This window comes from Anopheles aquasalis, chromosome 3, assembly GCF_943734665.1.
Source record: "Anopheles aquasalis chromosome 3, idAnoAquaMG_Q_19, whole genome shotgun sequence".
NCBI lineage: Eukaryota > Metazoa > Arthropoda > Insecta > Diptera > Culicidae > Anopheles > Anopheles aquasalis.
Window position 1 is genome coordinate 24,097,114 of NC_064878.1, and position 14,036 is coordinate 24,111,149.

General features: G+C 45.7%; 2 protein-coding genes across 4 annotated transcripts; both read right to left on the reverse strand.

Annotated features, from left to right (window-relative positions):
• Positions 1–8,566: 8,566 nt before the first annotated feature.
• Positions 8,567–10,584, reverse strand: LOC126576042 (RNA-binding protein 45-like). 3 transcript variants are annotated; one of them, XM_050237123.1, is made up of 3 exons: positions 10,068–10,584; positions 9,511–10,001; positions 8,567–9,450 (listed from the first exon to the last, which is right to left on the reverse strand). In XM_050237123.1, the coding sequence occupies exons 1-3, from the start codon at positions 10,355–10,357 to the stop codon at positions 8,984–8,986; spliced, it is 1,248 nt and encodes a 415-aa protein (XP_050093080.1). In that variant the 5' UTR covers positions 10,358–10,584; the 3' UTR covers positions 8,567–8,983. The 3 variants fall into 3 exon arrangements, with proteins under 3 accessions (XP_050093080.1, XP_050093078.1, XP_050093077.1); XM_050237121.1 differs by having other exon boundaries at positions 8,567–8,723; positions 8,973–10,001; XM_050237120.1 differs by having other exon boundaries at positions 8,567–10,001.
• Positions 10,585–10,972: 388 nt separating this feature from the next.
• On the reverse strand, positions 10,973–12,009 carry LOC126574401 (RNA-binding protein 45-like). Its single transcript, XM_050234587.1, has 2 exons — positions 11,634–12,009; positions 10,973–11,552 (listed from the first exon to the last, which is right to left on the reverse strand). Exons 1-2 carry the CDS (start codon positions 11,927–11,929, stop codon positions 10,973–10,975), a joined length of 876 nt encoding a protein of 291 aa, XP_050090544.1. The 5' UTR covers positions 11,930–12,009.
• Between the last annotated feature and the right edge of the window lie 2,027 nt (positions 12,010–14,036).

The following is a 14,036-nucleotide window of genomic DNA, read 5'->3' on the forward strand; positions in this document are numbered from 1 at the left end:
GTTTATGCGCCAGTTCGACCACTTTTTTAAGGGTCTCTTCGGCACACGCTCTGTCCCATTTGGTGCAGACCGGGGAACTGCAACGGCGATGGAACATGCCGAAGGGGGAAAATCAAACAACCTTTTTCCTTTCCAACCGATACGCAATATGCGTTCGATTGATTTTCACGTGCGCGTTGCCCTTCGAGGCCGCGTTGTGGTGTGTGGTGCTGGCGCATAATTTTCATTTTTTTTACTAATTTTCCTTCCCCTGATTAACGCAACCGTCAGACAGAACAGATGCAGACGCGCTGGAGGGAGTTTTCGGTGCGGGGCTAATAGTTTTATTTCGTCGATGCCGATCGAACGGCCGATTGAAAGGGTGCATAGGTAATCAGGCGGAACGGGGATGGCCGTGCGCACGCGTGTGTGGCGGTAAGGACTCGGTCCGGGGGTCCCTTAAGACCCTCTCACTGGTGTTTGATTTCCCGAAGCCTTTCCTGGCCAGCTGGGGTATACACCACGTTACCCGTTACCCTGAGAGACAAAGGCAGAGAGAGAGTGAGAGGAGCCGAGGAAAGGGCTTGGGCTCGTGCCCTAGAATAATGTGACGCCACACCAAAGGGATGCCCGGGACTTATGCCATCATCGACACCCGTGCAGGACAAATTGGGACAGGGAATCGAAAGAGGAGAGAAAAAAAACGTTCCTTCCGATTGCGAACACCTGGCTCCTGCTGATTCGTTCGTTGGCGAAAAGTGCGAGCGAAATCGAACCACTTGAAGGTGCAGAATATTCGTTACTCATCTCAAGGACATGTTACCGAATAGCGAGAATAGATTGGGTAGGATTCTACATCGTTTACTAGAGAAAATTGGGATCGATGATGAAATTTTATGCAAAAAATCTTTGGAAAAATCGAAGGGTTTCCGTTTTTCGTCAGTAACTGTAAAGCTCTCGCGCGAAAGCATTAAAACTTGCATAAAAGTCACAGTTGACCACACAAGAGAACCGATAAAAGCCGCTTGATTCGATGAACCGGTTGAAACGGTCGAGCTTAATGGGATAAAAGTTTAAAAATTTATCCTTTAATGGCCGGTGGAAACTTATGTGCTTACAGTGCTACTAGACGACAACGAGAATTTCTCAAGAACGAGCCGAGAATTGAGAATTAAATGTGAAATCCATACAAATGTTGACATTTGACATTCTCAGTTCTCTATTCTCGGGAAATTGCATTGTTATTCTGGGCTAGTAGAACCACGTTAGACGCTTGCTGTGGCGATAATGAACACCAAAAACGAACCAAATTAATTATCGCGAGGATGCGTCAGTGATCGCCGCACCATCATCAGCACTTTCAGCACATTAAATTGTTTTTTATTGAGAAAAACTGCCGATAAATCAAGAAATAACAAGGAGTGAAAGTACTACAAACAACTTCTTTTTCTGATTTTGATAGCTCTTATGATACTTTTATCAAGCAAGGAATATTTTTTTACCTATTTGCGTGGGGCATAGGTTCTAGGGTTCCAAGAAGCTACACCTTCCCCCCAATCCCTTTTTTCCTTAGCAATTCTTTCTAAGGTTAGCTTTATGATTATTGATAATATTGAGCAGAAGTAGTGTGGTTGATCATCAGATATTTATTATGAGCATTTTTTTAAGTATCTGGGAGGGAAGAAGAGAACATCCTTATGATCCGATTCTTCTCATTTTATTTCATTAAAATAGTATTTAGACTTAGCATCATTTTACTAGTTGATGAAGCTCACATCATCATCCACCGGACTGAAAGTGTTCTTAACACACGAGAGAACATCGTAGAATAAATCACGGGAATGTTGCACTAGCGTTAAATAAAACCTTACCATTTCCACGACATCGGTACTCTTGATGCGAGCTTTGATTACAGTGCAGTTCAGCTAACGGGGGTTGGTTCGTTTCTTACGACAGAGTGATTACTGCGCATTCGCGAAGCAGACAAGCACCTTGTATCAGATGTTTTCCCAATAAACTCCAATCTAAATTTAGAACTAAGAAGAACGTCTCTAAAGGAGCTCTAGAAAGCCATTCACCCTTCAGCTTTCGTTGAATTAATGCCGTTTGCAAGGAAATTGAATTCTCTTTTGCAAACGTGCTCTCAAAAACCGGTGTATGTATCCCGCGTTGTGGAGGAACGCGGGATCATCGTCACGAACGTTAATACACTGTCTCGACTGATGCCTCGACACTGACTGGGTCCTGAATTGTTCTCCGCGATTGGCCGACTGGCGGAAGCGAGGAAGGATACCGAAAGTCGTCGCTAGTGCCGCCACAAACTCTGGTCGAATCGGTGCTCGGTCTCGTTGCCCCTCGTTGCTGGGGGCTCCCGGGATGGTGTGCGGTGAGCGCTAGCAGTCCCGGGCATAGAAACCGGAATGCACCACCACCACCACCACCAGCAACGCCACCCCAAGGGAAGCCCAAAAGGGCAACGAGTCCGGACTCTGTTCCGACGCAGAACCGTACAACCGTGGGCTCGAATCAAGAATGGTGTCCTTCCGGTGCAGGCGGCCAGTCAATCAGGACACGCATCCTTGGTGCGTTTGCGATTGCTAAGCACCATTGTCTCCCGGACACGGAGGGAGGGGGGGTTTGCTATCGGTGCATCACATACTTACATGAAACGCCTCCACCCGCACCCGTCCCCCGCTGCTTCTTCGTCCCGTTCTAACGCAAACGCAGTCCCAAACAACACATATTCTGCATCGGTGCCACGAAGGAGGAGGAGTGAAATATAATTAAACTTTGGTCGTGGTAAAAGTAAATAGCCCGGCCCGGCCCGGCTCGGCCCGGCTCGGCCAGCCTTAAATAATGATTTCAAAACCGCCTTTGGAAAGGTAAATAAACCAATCACAATCCTTTCGTCTGGCCGCACGGTGGTCTTGGTAAGAACGGGACAGCTCTACTTCCGGAAAGCGCGTGACGGAAATGCTAATCTTGGGCGAGGAGCGATAGTTGCGCATCCGGCCACCGCTGTTTTGAGTGGCGCTGTTTTAGTCCTTAGTATTTAGTCCTTGAAGGCTACAGGAGTAGTAGACGAGCAAAGACTCGAGGGAACAGAGAGCGAAGATCGGTTGGGGAATTTGTTTGTATTTAACTCAACCAAGATAATAGAAAGGTTTATATAAGCCTATTTTTCAAATAAAACAGGAAAAATAATACAGAGCCGTCGTCTTAGCATCGATATTATTATAAAAACATATTACCTCTTCTTTAGGGTTTTCTCTTAGCCCCAAGATAAGGGCTCGTCTTTGAGGATATTATATTGGATGTTTATTTTTTCAAGAAACCAGTTTGTGAAGCGCTTTGCAGTTGGAAAAGTGGTTTTATGAAAAATATCCAAAAGATTAATGGAAATCTGACGAAACTAACGATCGGTCAAGCAGTTTCAATGCTGCTGTTGGCACAAAAGTGGAAAATATGGCTTTTGAGAAAAATAGTCTTGAAAAACATTCTTTAATCAGGAAAATTTAAAAATTAATGTGAAAATCTACAATAAAATAATACAGTCCCTCTTTTAAGCTATGATTTTTGGTTATAATTCTAAAACCAACGATCAAATGTTTAAGTAAAGAGAGTAACTATAACAACGGCAAACGATAATTCATAAAATCAGCAACAAAGTCTAGTGCGTGAAATGTAACACCATCACATTACGGTTATCCGATTAAATTACAGCGATTCGTACAGTACGATGTCGTACAACAATGAGGAAAATGCTGGCATTCTCATTTGCAAACAATCCATTTTTAATCGTCCTCCCGGGCACTGAAAATCCGGAAACCCGGGTGGGTTGAAGTCGAGTGGCTGCGCCTTGCTCCTCTCTCGCGCCTTCGTTGTTCCGGGAGGAAAATTGAAAAATGAATAATGAAGTGAACTCAGGCTCCTGGCACCGGTGCCGGTAGTCGTGCCTCCTGGACAAACACGCTGCCCGCGCTGACCTCACTCGAGGAGGCGAGGGACAGGGACGGCAACATGATTGCGAACTTCACGCTCACCGATAATCAACTCAATTTGTATTTAATTAATTTTCACACCACAAATCGCATTCAATTACGGATGTGCTGGTGTTTCCTCTGGGAAGATGAGGAGGAGGAGGAAGGAAGGAAGGAAAACAAGCCTTTCTCCCAAGGGAAAAACCATTTTCACTCTCTCTCTCCGACGTGCCTCCCAATTTCCGAGTAGAGCGGAAAAATCAATAGTCTTGTTTAAATTCTATTACCCTCGAGGACACAATGGGGTTTCCTGTCGGTGAATGAAGCTTATAAAACAATTATATCCAACGCAACAAAGACTCCTAGGAAGATCCTAGCGAATGGAAATAGCTCACGGTGGTGGAGTGAAGTGGATGGGTGGTTCCGCTATGGAATGTCCCTGAACGGGGTTGGGAGCGGTTTGCTCTGCATTAAACACTCTGCCACCGTCCTGACGCAAACGGTAATAAACGAGTAGGAAATAGCTATTCCCTGTATACATGCGTAATTGAATTGTTGTCCACATTGTTCCCGGAGATCACGCCCTCACAGGCCAGTCTACAACGGAGCACCGACCAATCGGAGACCATCCAGTGATCCCCCTTCAGTCAGTCCAACCCCAAATGGCGTCCTGCGCATCCTATTTCCTTCACACAACTCCTGGGGATATCCTGTGGAGTTGGGGCAAATGTTTCCTATTCCTGCCACCAGGACGGCCATTATCGAGTCTCTTGTTACAAGGTGCGACTGGATGGTTCGCTGGACGTTCGTCCCTTGAGTCCTGCACGAGATGCACGATAAATTGTGAAGTAATTTTCCATTATCTCCGTCATGCCGGTTTGCGAAACGGCCACGCTGTCGCATCAACAACGTGACACCGGCGGTGACTGACTGACGATCGTTCAAATATTCAACCGTACGCCTTCGATCCAACAGGATGCTGGATGACGTTGACGGTGCGTCCTTCCCAGAGAGGTTGTTAGTGCAAATAAACATATCCTGTTGCAATGCTGTTTGATTGAGCGTGCCATTTCCGATTGCCGGTCTTAGCTTATCCGTCGATCCGTTCAAAGTGTGTGACCACAACGGTGAGTATTGGTGATGGGGTTGGTGTGTTGATATGGTTGGTTCTGTAGGATCGCTTCCTTCTGGTGACAATTGAATGGAAAGTGTTTGAGTAGTGTTTGAGGTAACTAGAAAACCAGTGAGTGCTGTACGTGAATCATTGCCATTTGGTGAAAAATTAAGCATTTCTGTAATAAGTACTTTAATTTGTTTCACAAAAGTAAGACGATTTGGTCCAATTTTGACACAAACAGACAATCATTTGGCGAAATATGTTCCATGAAGATAGACATTTTTATGTAGACCTTGTCTTAAGGATATATGATAAGTTAGCCGTTTAGAAACTTGCCACAATAGTACATTATATTTCCATTCGTTTTAATACGCATCACGTGCTTCCCATTTTGTAAATTTATTTGTGCATGAAGCTCATATGCCCATGTGAAATATGACTTCATACTGATATTCCACGCGGTTTAATACGAGCAAAAAGACTTTAGATGTCAAAAAGAAAGCAACTGGAACGTCTTCATATGATTGAGACATTAAAATATTGTTTAACCGGTTTGCACAGGTTTCAGTTATGCAAAATACACAAAATTACGCCAACAAGCAATTTGTAGGGTGAGCTAGAAATCAGTTAAACCGTAGGTAGCATTAAAAATGGTTCTGAATACCCAACCTGTGGGTTAATTTACGGAGATTCGTAAAACATTTATGCAAATGACATTTTACTGAATGCTGCGCAAATGAGAGAGTCAAAATCAATCGAATCATTGACTAGAGCCATAAAACAATAAGTCACGTTATCGTCATAACACTCCCAGAAACCAACACATCTTCGACATCAATACACACCCTTTGTCTGTCGTTTCTTTTTCCCTCCTTCTTTTTCTTCAACACGAAATCGACCTCCTCGACCAAGAATCTATTTATCAAACTAAGCCGATAAAACAAGATACAATTCACCCCTTCGCGCTGGAAGGGACGCCTAATGCGCTATCCAAACACCAGCTCCCTCAATCGTCCCCAAAACGAGATGCCTTTAACGATTCAATTACACCCTTCATCTCGAGAGTCTATGAAGTGTTGCATACGCTTCCTCGAAGGGGTTGTCCGTACGCGCCCGGTCTGTCCGGAACGGACGGCATCATCACTTTCTCATCCAGGGAGGATTTACGCTCGGTTTAAGGCACGCGACATGCCACCGGGATGAGGGAGGGATAGCGTTCGTTGGTGGTTCGTTGTTTGCTTGTTTACACACTAAGTAGTGCTAAGCAGATCCACTCGACCCTTCTCGACCTCCTTCTGCAAATAATGCAAGCATCTTAATTTTCCTCATTTCTATTCTTTTCTTCCTTCCTCCCAAAATAAATATCCTCTCAACAAGGAAAAGGAAAGCGGCTTTGGGGCCATTTCGGTGAACGGTGCGAGCAATTAAGCTACCCGCTCATTATCCGCTCATTTCACTCAAGATAGCGGCGCAGGGATGCTCTAGCATCAAGGACTCCTTCCTTGAGGACTACGCCAAGGTAACGGATTTAAATTCGGAAATCACAACCATCAGCCTCGATGGGATTGCTAAATGTATAATTAATTTCATCAATTATTGAGCAGCAATTATCGTAGCACCGTCGGGCCGTCGGTGTTACATTCCAGATCGGAACGGAGGACTGTTACAGGAAGACACCACTTGTTGCACAAACGTAGCATGCGACCGGATGGAGCGAGATTGGTTTGATGTTTTAATCTTTTAAAAATATACATGCCATATTTAATTAACCAATTTATGCCATTTATACAACAAATATGTGACAGACCGTGTGACAAAATGTGTGACAACAATCGTGATTGATTTAAAACTTAAAACATCTTTTAATGAAACATCAAAAATCACCCAATGATGTCCGGAATTGTAAATGGCAATTTGGCGCGCTGGGTGACACGGTGACGATGGTGATTCTAATATCTGTTGACTCTTTTCAGTGACGATTACCATCATCCGCATCATCATCAACGGTGTAGCTACTGTCCCACAGAGCCAGTACCCCTAACATGCCCTCCCGATTGTTTCTGTAAGCATCCACCGGATGAAAGTAGAGATCATCTCTAAGCGAAGGCGTGTACCAATTTGCTACAAGCAGAAAGCAATCCTAGCAGCAGCTCACTGCAAGTCCAGAAAGTCTGGCTTCCAGGGGGTTCTCATTTTTAAACGAAAATCCAAACTAAACTGCCCATTGGTGCAATAGGGTTGGCAGGTGCAGGCACAAATCTGTTGGCTACATTATCAAAACCGGAAGTTAGCAAGCTAGCTTCCGTGTCAGTGTTCTCACTAGTCGTCGTCTAGCTTGTTGTTAGCGTTGGTGCCACTATCGCTGGCAGTAGGATGTAGCAGTAAGGCCACTAGTTTAGGGGTCTCAACCCATTTTTCTCTCTCTGTCTCTGTCTCTCTGTCGTCAAACCGTTGTGTAATCGAATGTCGTATCGTTATCTTCGAACAAATAATGCAAAATATGCTGGGCAGCAATATAAGAAATATAATCTTTCAACAACCTTCAACAGATGGTTTTTGAAGAAAGATTCTATGAAATAATGAAAGAAAATCGATTGGTCTGGATTGTTGTGGTTCTTTTCTATGGTTCAAGGATTCGTAAGAAAAATAATATTTCCTTTATCTTATCACTGGCCGACTGCCGCCGGAAAATGGCACCATAGTCATGCGCAATACGTCGCGTTGGTACGCTCAATGGACAGCCTCTGCTTGCCAACCAACCAGTTGGTTGCTCAGTCGATCACTGGCTGTGGTACGAATCGCACCAGATAGTGAGATGGCGTTATTGAACTCCCGTTCTATTAATTAACAATAATTGGTTGTAAAAACATCGTTAATAAAATAAGATAAATTAGAAAGGTTGACACCACGCACTTGAACTTCTAGAACGAGGTTTATTGATGAAAAAATTCCACTACATCCCAGGTATCGATCAGGATACGTCAAGGATATTTGTGAGATATTTATCGGTTGGTGTATACGTGTGTCTGTGTTTCCAGAAGTGTGGAAGTGTGTCGCTAAAGGCATTGAATGCCTTTCACTGGCAGAGTTTCTACCGTTCTAATGTTTAGTTCTAATTCCAAAAAACCTTTTCTATTTCAAAGTAGTACTACTTTCGGGCATCAACTCACAACTGAGATTCGTTGTCATTCCTACGAATTCGATTCTCTCTTTTTTCCGTTAATTGGTATTGATTGCTAAAAACGTATTAAGTGCACAATGATTTCTATTCCTTTTTCGTCACTTCGGCGAATGCGTTTCTCCTTTGAGACTTGCAATCTCGTGATCGCCTTATCACATCACAAGCACGGTGAATTCCGGATTCTTGTCGAAAGTTTTCGAATTCAGTTGAATTCCTCCGCAACCTTTTCTAGCACGGGGTGTATTTGGTTTCACCTTGAATGGCTTGTTCGTGGTAAAATTCTATTTGAACTCTTTTTGAACTCATTCAAAGAGGGGACTAGAGTATGTAATTTCCATCATCATCATCATCATCATCGTACGGGTTCTACAGTCCAAGGCGTGATTCACAATTCTCTGATTCATTTCGCAGTTCATTCGTGTTCAATAAAGGCTTTCCCTGCTTTCTGGTGTGCTTTTTGAGGAGCCTGCAAATGGAATGCAGTGAGTGTATTAGTACTGTACACATCGCATCGCGCTGCTACGGATGCGAACTCTACAGAATCTTGCTACCATGACCCACGGTCACCACTAGTTGTCGACCAGCAGCTGAAATGCAACAAAACGGGAACACAAAACTCCAGCATCATCACCCCGATTGAGGTCATCCGCTGGTCATCAACAACACAAGAAACAAAGACAAATGCTGTAACGAGTGCAGGCTGTGGAGGACTTACCACCTTCGGGTTTAGTGCTCCACCTTGTTGCGCTTATGCTCACCAGCATACTCGGCACACTCCAGTACCTTCAGCCAACAGTCACCGAGATGCATACCGTGCAGCTGCTGGATGGCACGATTGGCGCCGATATCACTGGCAAACTCGGCATAACCATGCCGCTTACCGGGCACTAGGTACACCTTAATGAGATCACCAAAGCGACAGAACGCGTCGGTGAGCAACTTGACGGAGATCGCTTCTGGCATGCAGATGAAGAATGCTTTCTTCACACAAGCGACTAGCTCCGATACGAGCGGTTTCGGTGGACCGAGCTGTGCGAGTGCATCTTTGGCGATGATTTCTTCCTTAAACTCCTCTTCGAATCGTACGATCATTCGTTCACCGAGTGGATACTCTAGTCCGTGGATCTTTTCCATTGCCCGCTGTGCTTCTTCACGCGACGAGTAGACCACGGTGGCCGTTAGGTTCAGTTCATCTGTAAGCAATAGAGGCATTAAATGGGAGAAATACATCGGTGCAGCGTGAAAGACCGTACTGGCAGACATGATGGTGCAGTACTTCATCCCGGGGCAGATATCGAACAGACGCCAGATGCGATCCTGATTCAGCTGATTGCTGCATATCACGACCAGCTTCGAATCACCTGGCCTCGCTACCGTACCTCGCTCTGGAGAATGGGAACGCTTCCTGTTTACCTGCTCGCCTCCCTCATGTCCACCAGGCTTCCCATTATCCCGCTCTTGCTGCAGATTGCTCCGTGGAATGCAAAACTTGGCCTTATACTGTGGATTACAGCTTTCGATCGCAGTGGCCGTCTCGAGGAAGGAAGCGAACTTGATGTACGCCGCACACTGTTTATCGTTCTTCTTATCCGGTACAAGCCGCACCTGGGTCACGGTACCGTACGGACTGAACTCATCCCGCAGCTGATCCTCGGTCCGGCTACTCGGAACAATGGCAAACAATCGCAGAAAGTGGTTCTCATTCACATCCAGCACCGTGCTGCTGTTCTTATCTCGGTTGTAGCTACACAAAAAAGGGGAGGAAATGATAAGAAAAATCGCTTCCTTGCGCGCATCCTTTTCCACTTACCTCGCCGATATCATCACTTTAATCGGGCGTGTGTCTCCCTCGATGATGGTGGCATTCTTGCGTAGCCCCCGTGCAGCGGAGGACGTTTTCGTGAACTTGACATACGCGACTCCCTTCCCGCGGCCCGTTCTCCGGTCCGTTATCACAACACACTCCTCGATCGTACCGTCCGTTTCAAAGTGTTTGATGAGCTGATCCTTCGTGATATGTTTGCCACAGATGATGAACAACCGGGACATCGGTGGTTCCTCGCAAATCTCTTTCGTCCGACCGCCACCGTTATCGGACATTGTTTTCGGGCACCGCCAGCTGAAATGGAAAATCAATAAACCACTCCGGAATTGCCCGGTGGCCTTCTCGGTCGTTTTTCACTGATTTCGGAGTTAATATCACAATCACAATATCACCGGAGGTCCCCTTTCGCTGCTGCAGGTAGTATATTCACAGAAAAGGACATCAAAAGAAGTACTTAACACATTTCACGCGATTTTTCTGTAGTTTTTACGCTTCAAAACAGAGGAATGTCTTTTCCGAATGTCCTTTTTAAGGACACAGCTGACGTGCGGCTGACAGCGCACGCATTTCCCAAACAGAAAATCGTGTTATGGCAGGAAAAGCTCGTTTCCGGCGGGCTTTTTTGTGTTCCAAGGACGAGGTTTTCGGAGTATGAAAATTGCCTATTTTGTGAGCATCAGGACGAGCTCGTATCGCTAGTGTAGAAGCGCAGAACTCTGGGTCTTCTTTTTGTTATTTTAAGAATATTGCGAAAACGAAATGTTGAAATAAAATATATTAAAGCCATTTCCTCGAAATAAATCTGGGTTCCAATCACTACAAAAAAGCAGTTTTTTTTCGTTCATTTTATTGTTCTACCCTCGCCGGAATCACTCGACCCCACCCCGGTATCACTTCACATCATCGATCGCATCCTTCACGATAATCTTCTCCCCCATCGGATACTCAAACTTGTGCAGCTTCTCCCGAGCGTACTTGGCCGACTGCGCATTATTGTACGTAACGGTGGCAATCCCTACCGATCCACCATCATGCGACACCGAGCAGTTCATCAGCCCCGGAATGATATCGAACAGGCGCCAGATTTGGTTCTGCGTTAGCGTCGAACTACACAGCACGGTCAGCTTCGTGGCCGGTATCATGGTGGACGAGCGACGCCTGGTAAAGGGCCGAAAGAAACTCTTCGCATCCTGTGGCTGTGGCGTCTCCAGGCTCACCTTCCGTGGTTTAATCTTTGCAAACTTCGCCTTATGGTCCGGTTTGGCCGTCTCGTACGCGAGGGCCGCATCCAGAAACGACTCGAACGTCAGATACGCCACATTGTTCCCCGGTGCCTTCTTATCCGGCACCAGCTGGACACTGTTGACGGCCGAAATCTTACTAAACTCGGCCTTCACCCCCTCGCTGTCCAGCTCGGCCGGACATTTCACCTTCAACCGCAGACAGTCCAGCGGTTTCGACTCGACCGTACTAGATTGGCAGAAACCATTGTTAGTGATCGAACGCTGGGCCTTCGCTCCGAGCTCCGAGTCCGAGTGGAGTTGTGCTTACCTGGAGGCGATCTCCACCTTGATCGGTTTCGGTTCCGGATCGATGTACTTCCCGTCGGCTTCCTTGAGTGCCCGGGCCGCTTGCGAAGTTTTCTGGAACTTTACGAACCCGATCCCCTTCGATTGGCCGGTCAGCTGGTCGTGCACGATGTGACACTGCTCTACCGTACCGTAGGGGCTGAAGAACTGCTCGAGGGCACTGACCGTGATCTGCTTGCCGCAAAGCACGAACAGTCGCGAGAACGGCGGTGAGTTCAGGTCCGGAACCGTCGCCGTCGACTGTTCGCTGGTAGTCATCGCTTCAGGGGCTGACGACGAGATGCGAGGGAATGCGAGGGATGAAAGTATCGCCGAAAGAACGTACGACGCGTAAGGACTGAGCCCGATGACTGATCGTTTCTTCCATGTTTGGTGCTAGTGGGCTGGAACTGGATGAAGCGATACTATTGTGCTCTTCGCGACGTCTACAGACGGTAGACAGATGAAACGTGGGGCCTTGTATAAATGGAAGAGAGTTATGAAACCACCCCCGTCACGCCACCGTCTCTAATCCATCGTGACGACACCTGTAGACCAACCCCACCGGGGAGGGGGCCAATGAGTTGAGTCAGTTGGTCGATGGATTGAATAATTTATCAATTCATTACTCGCGAAAAATGACACCGGACAACACAAAGCCCGCCAGTCGTGGCAACTTTCCGTACCAGCTCACCACTCCATCAGCTTGTATCAATGTATCTCCGGCCCAGAATCGGAAAAAAACCGACCAAATGGAAATGCATTCCGGTCAGCAGCGAACAGGAACGAGCGAAAGGGCGAACCACTCCGGTCCACTCGCTACAATCCGGTGCGCTTATCCGATTTCCTAAATTGATTTTTTCTTTGCACGGATGTAGCGACAGAGTCAGAGTGGTGGTGGTGGTAGTCGCTATGCTGCATGCTGCAACGTCTGCTCCGAGCCGACTCTGCACAGCGACTAAGGGGGACAATGTTAATCGCCGATTAGTGATCCTAGTGGCATCCCTTGGGGAGGAAACGGTTGCAGTTCTCAATTTCACGCTCGAGGCGCTTCAGGGCCTTGCAGGTGCCACCCGAGCATCCGGGAGATGGGATGCCGAGGTTTGGTTTTCAATTTGCAAAGTCAATCGCGGTCCAATGGTGGCCGTACTTTCCACTACCAGTTCATCATAGCGCGCGCACCGGGAGGGGGTTTGCTTGGTTGGTTGGTGATGATCCGATTAAACAGAAGAGAAATACTTTTGGGATGGTAGCGTAACCCGGGGACCGTGTTTGTAAATAGCCGCCGGTTCCATGTTACGACAACGAGCATTTAGGTCGGGGTATAGATGATGTTTTTGATGAACAGTTTGGTAGCATATTTGTCGGGTTTTTTTAGAACGGTAGAGTTGAGGAGGAGAAAAAAGTTCTAAAAAGTTTGTAGACAGAAGGTAAAACAAAATAGCGATTTGCGATACCCAATTTAATTAACAAGCTTCACATTTGGTCAATTTGTTACTAACCTGTAGGTGAATTGTGGCTGCCTTTCAAAAGAAATCGGTCGGCTTATTTAGGATTCAGGATGAATAAATCTTTGATCGGTGATGAAATCATTAGTTAAGTTAAAAGATTCATGACATGCAGTATGCACAACCGCTGCTTATTGTACTGTAAGAGTATTAGTAAAAAAAAGTTTAGTGATTCATCTAAGGAAACATATTTGATGACCATATTAATCAGAGAATTTTATTACAGCTTAATTAAAATAACAATCTTAATTGGAAGCATTCAATATTTATTAGTACTCTGCCAACGCTACAAGAGCTCCATAAGCACTTAAATTCCTCTTGGTCGTTTTTAAATGGGTTTTGCGATTTTCTATAAAGAATAAACTGTGCAAAGCACTTGAAAAATATTGTATTTGTATGTAGAAAAGATAATCAATCGAATAATAAAATACTTTCTACGTTTAACTCATCAAACGATAAGTTGTTTAGATGTTTGGTAAGATGTTTTATAATTGATGATGATTTGAATTGTTTATTCATGATCGTTTTTCAATTAATAAAGGAATGCAAAATGCAGAAAATTAGCACGCATAAACCGAAATATAGCAAATTGACTCTTACGTTCACATTCCAACACACAACACATAGATCGTAAGACTCTCGAGCAGAGGGAAAGACTTACGCTGACAAGTATCCTTCACTTCTAAACATACGATAACTACCCTCGCCAACAAGCATCGCCCCCTAAAACCAACTGTTACCGTACCTCCACCGTATCGGTTACATTCGATTGCGGGAAACAAGACGATAACAGCCGGCAGACACCGGAGGAAGCCGGCACAAGAAGCAACGATGTCCTTAAGCCTCTTTCAACAGCGCATCTCAAGAGCTACCAAGCA

Bases quoted from the DNA above. Each gene is read 5' to 3' on its own strand.
- LOC126576042 (XM_050237121.1), bottom strand. From the start codon at position 10,357: ATGTCCGATAACGGTGGCGGTCGGACGAAAGAGATTTGCGAGGAACCA. The intron at 10,002-10,067 runs GTAAGTGGAAAA...TTTTTTGTGTAG, and splicing joins AAAGTGATGATATCGGCGAG to CTACAACCGAGATAAGAACA.
- LOC126574401 (XM_050234587.1), bottom strand. From the start codon at position 11,929: ATGACTACCAGCGAACAGTCGACGGCGACGGTTCCGGACCTGAACTCA. The intron at 11,553-11,633 runs GTAAGCACAACT...CTGCCAATCTAG, and splicing joins AAGGTGGAGATCGCCTCCAG to TACGGTCGAGTCGAAACCGC.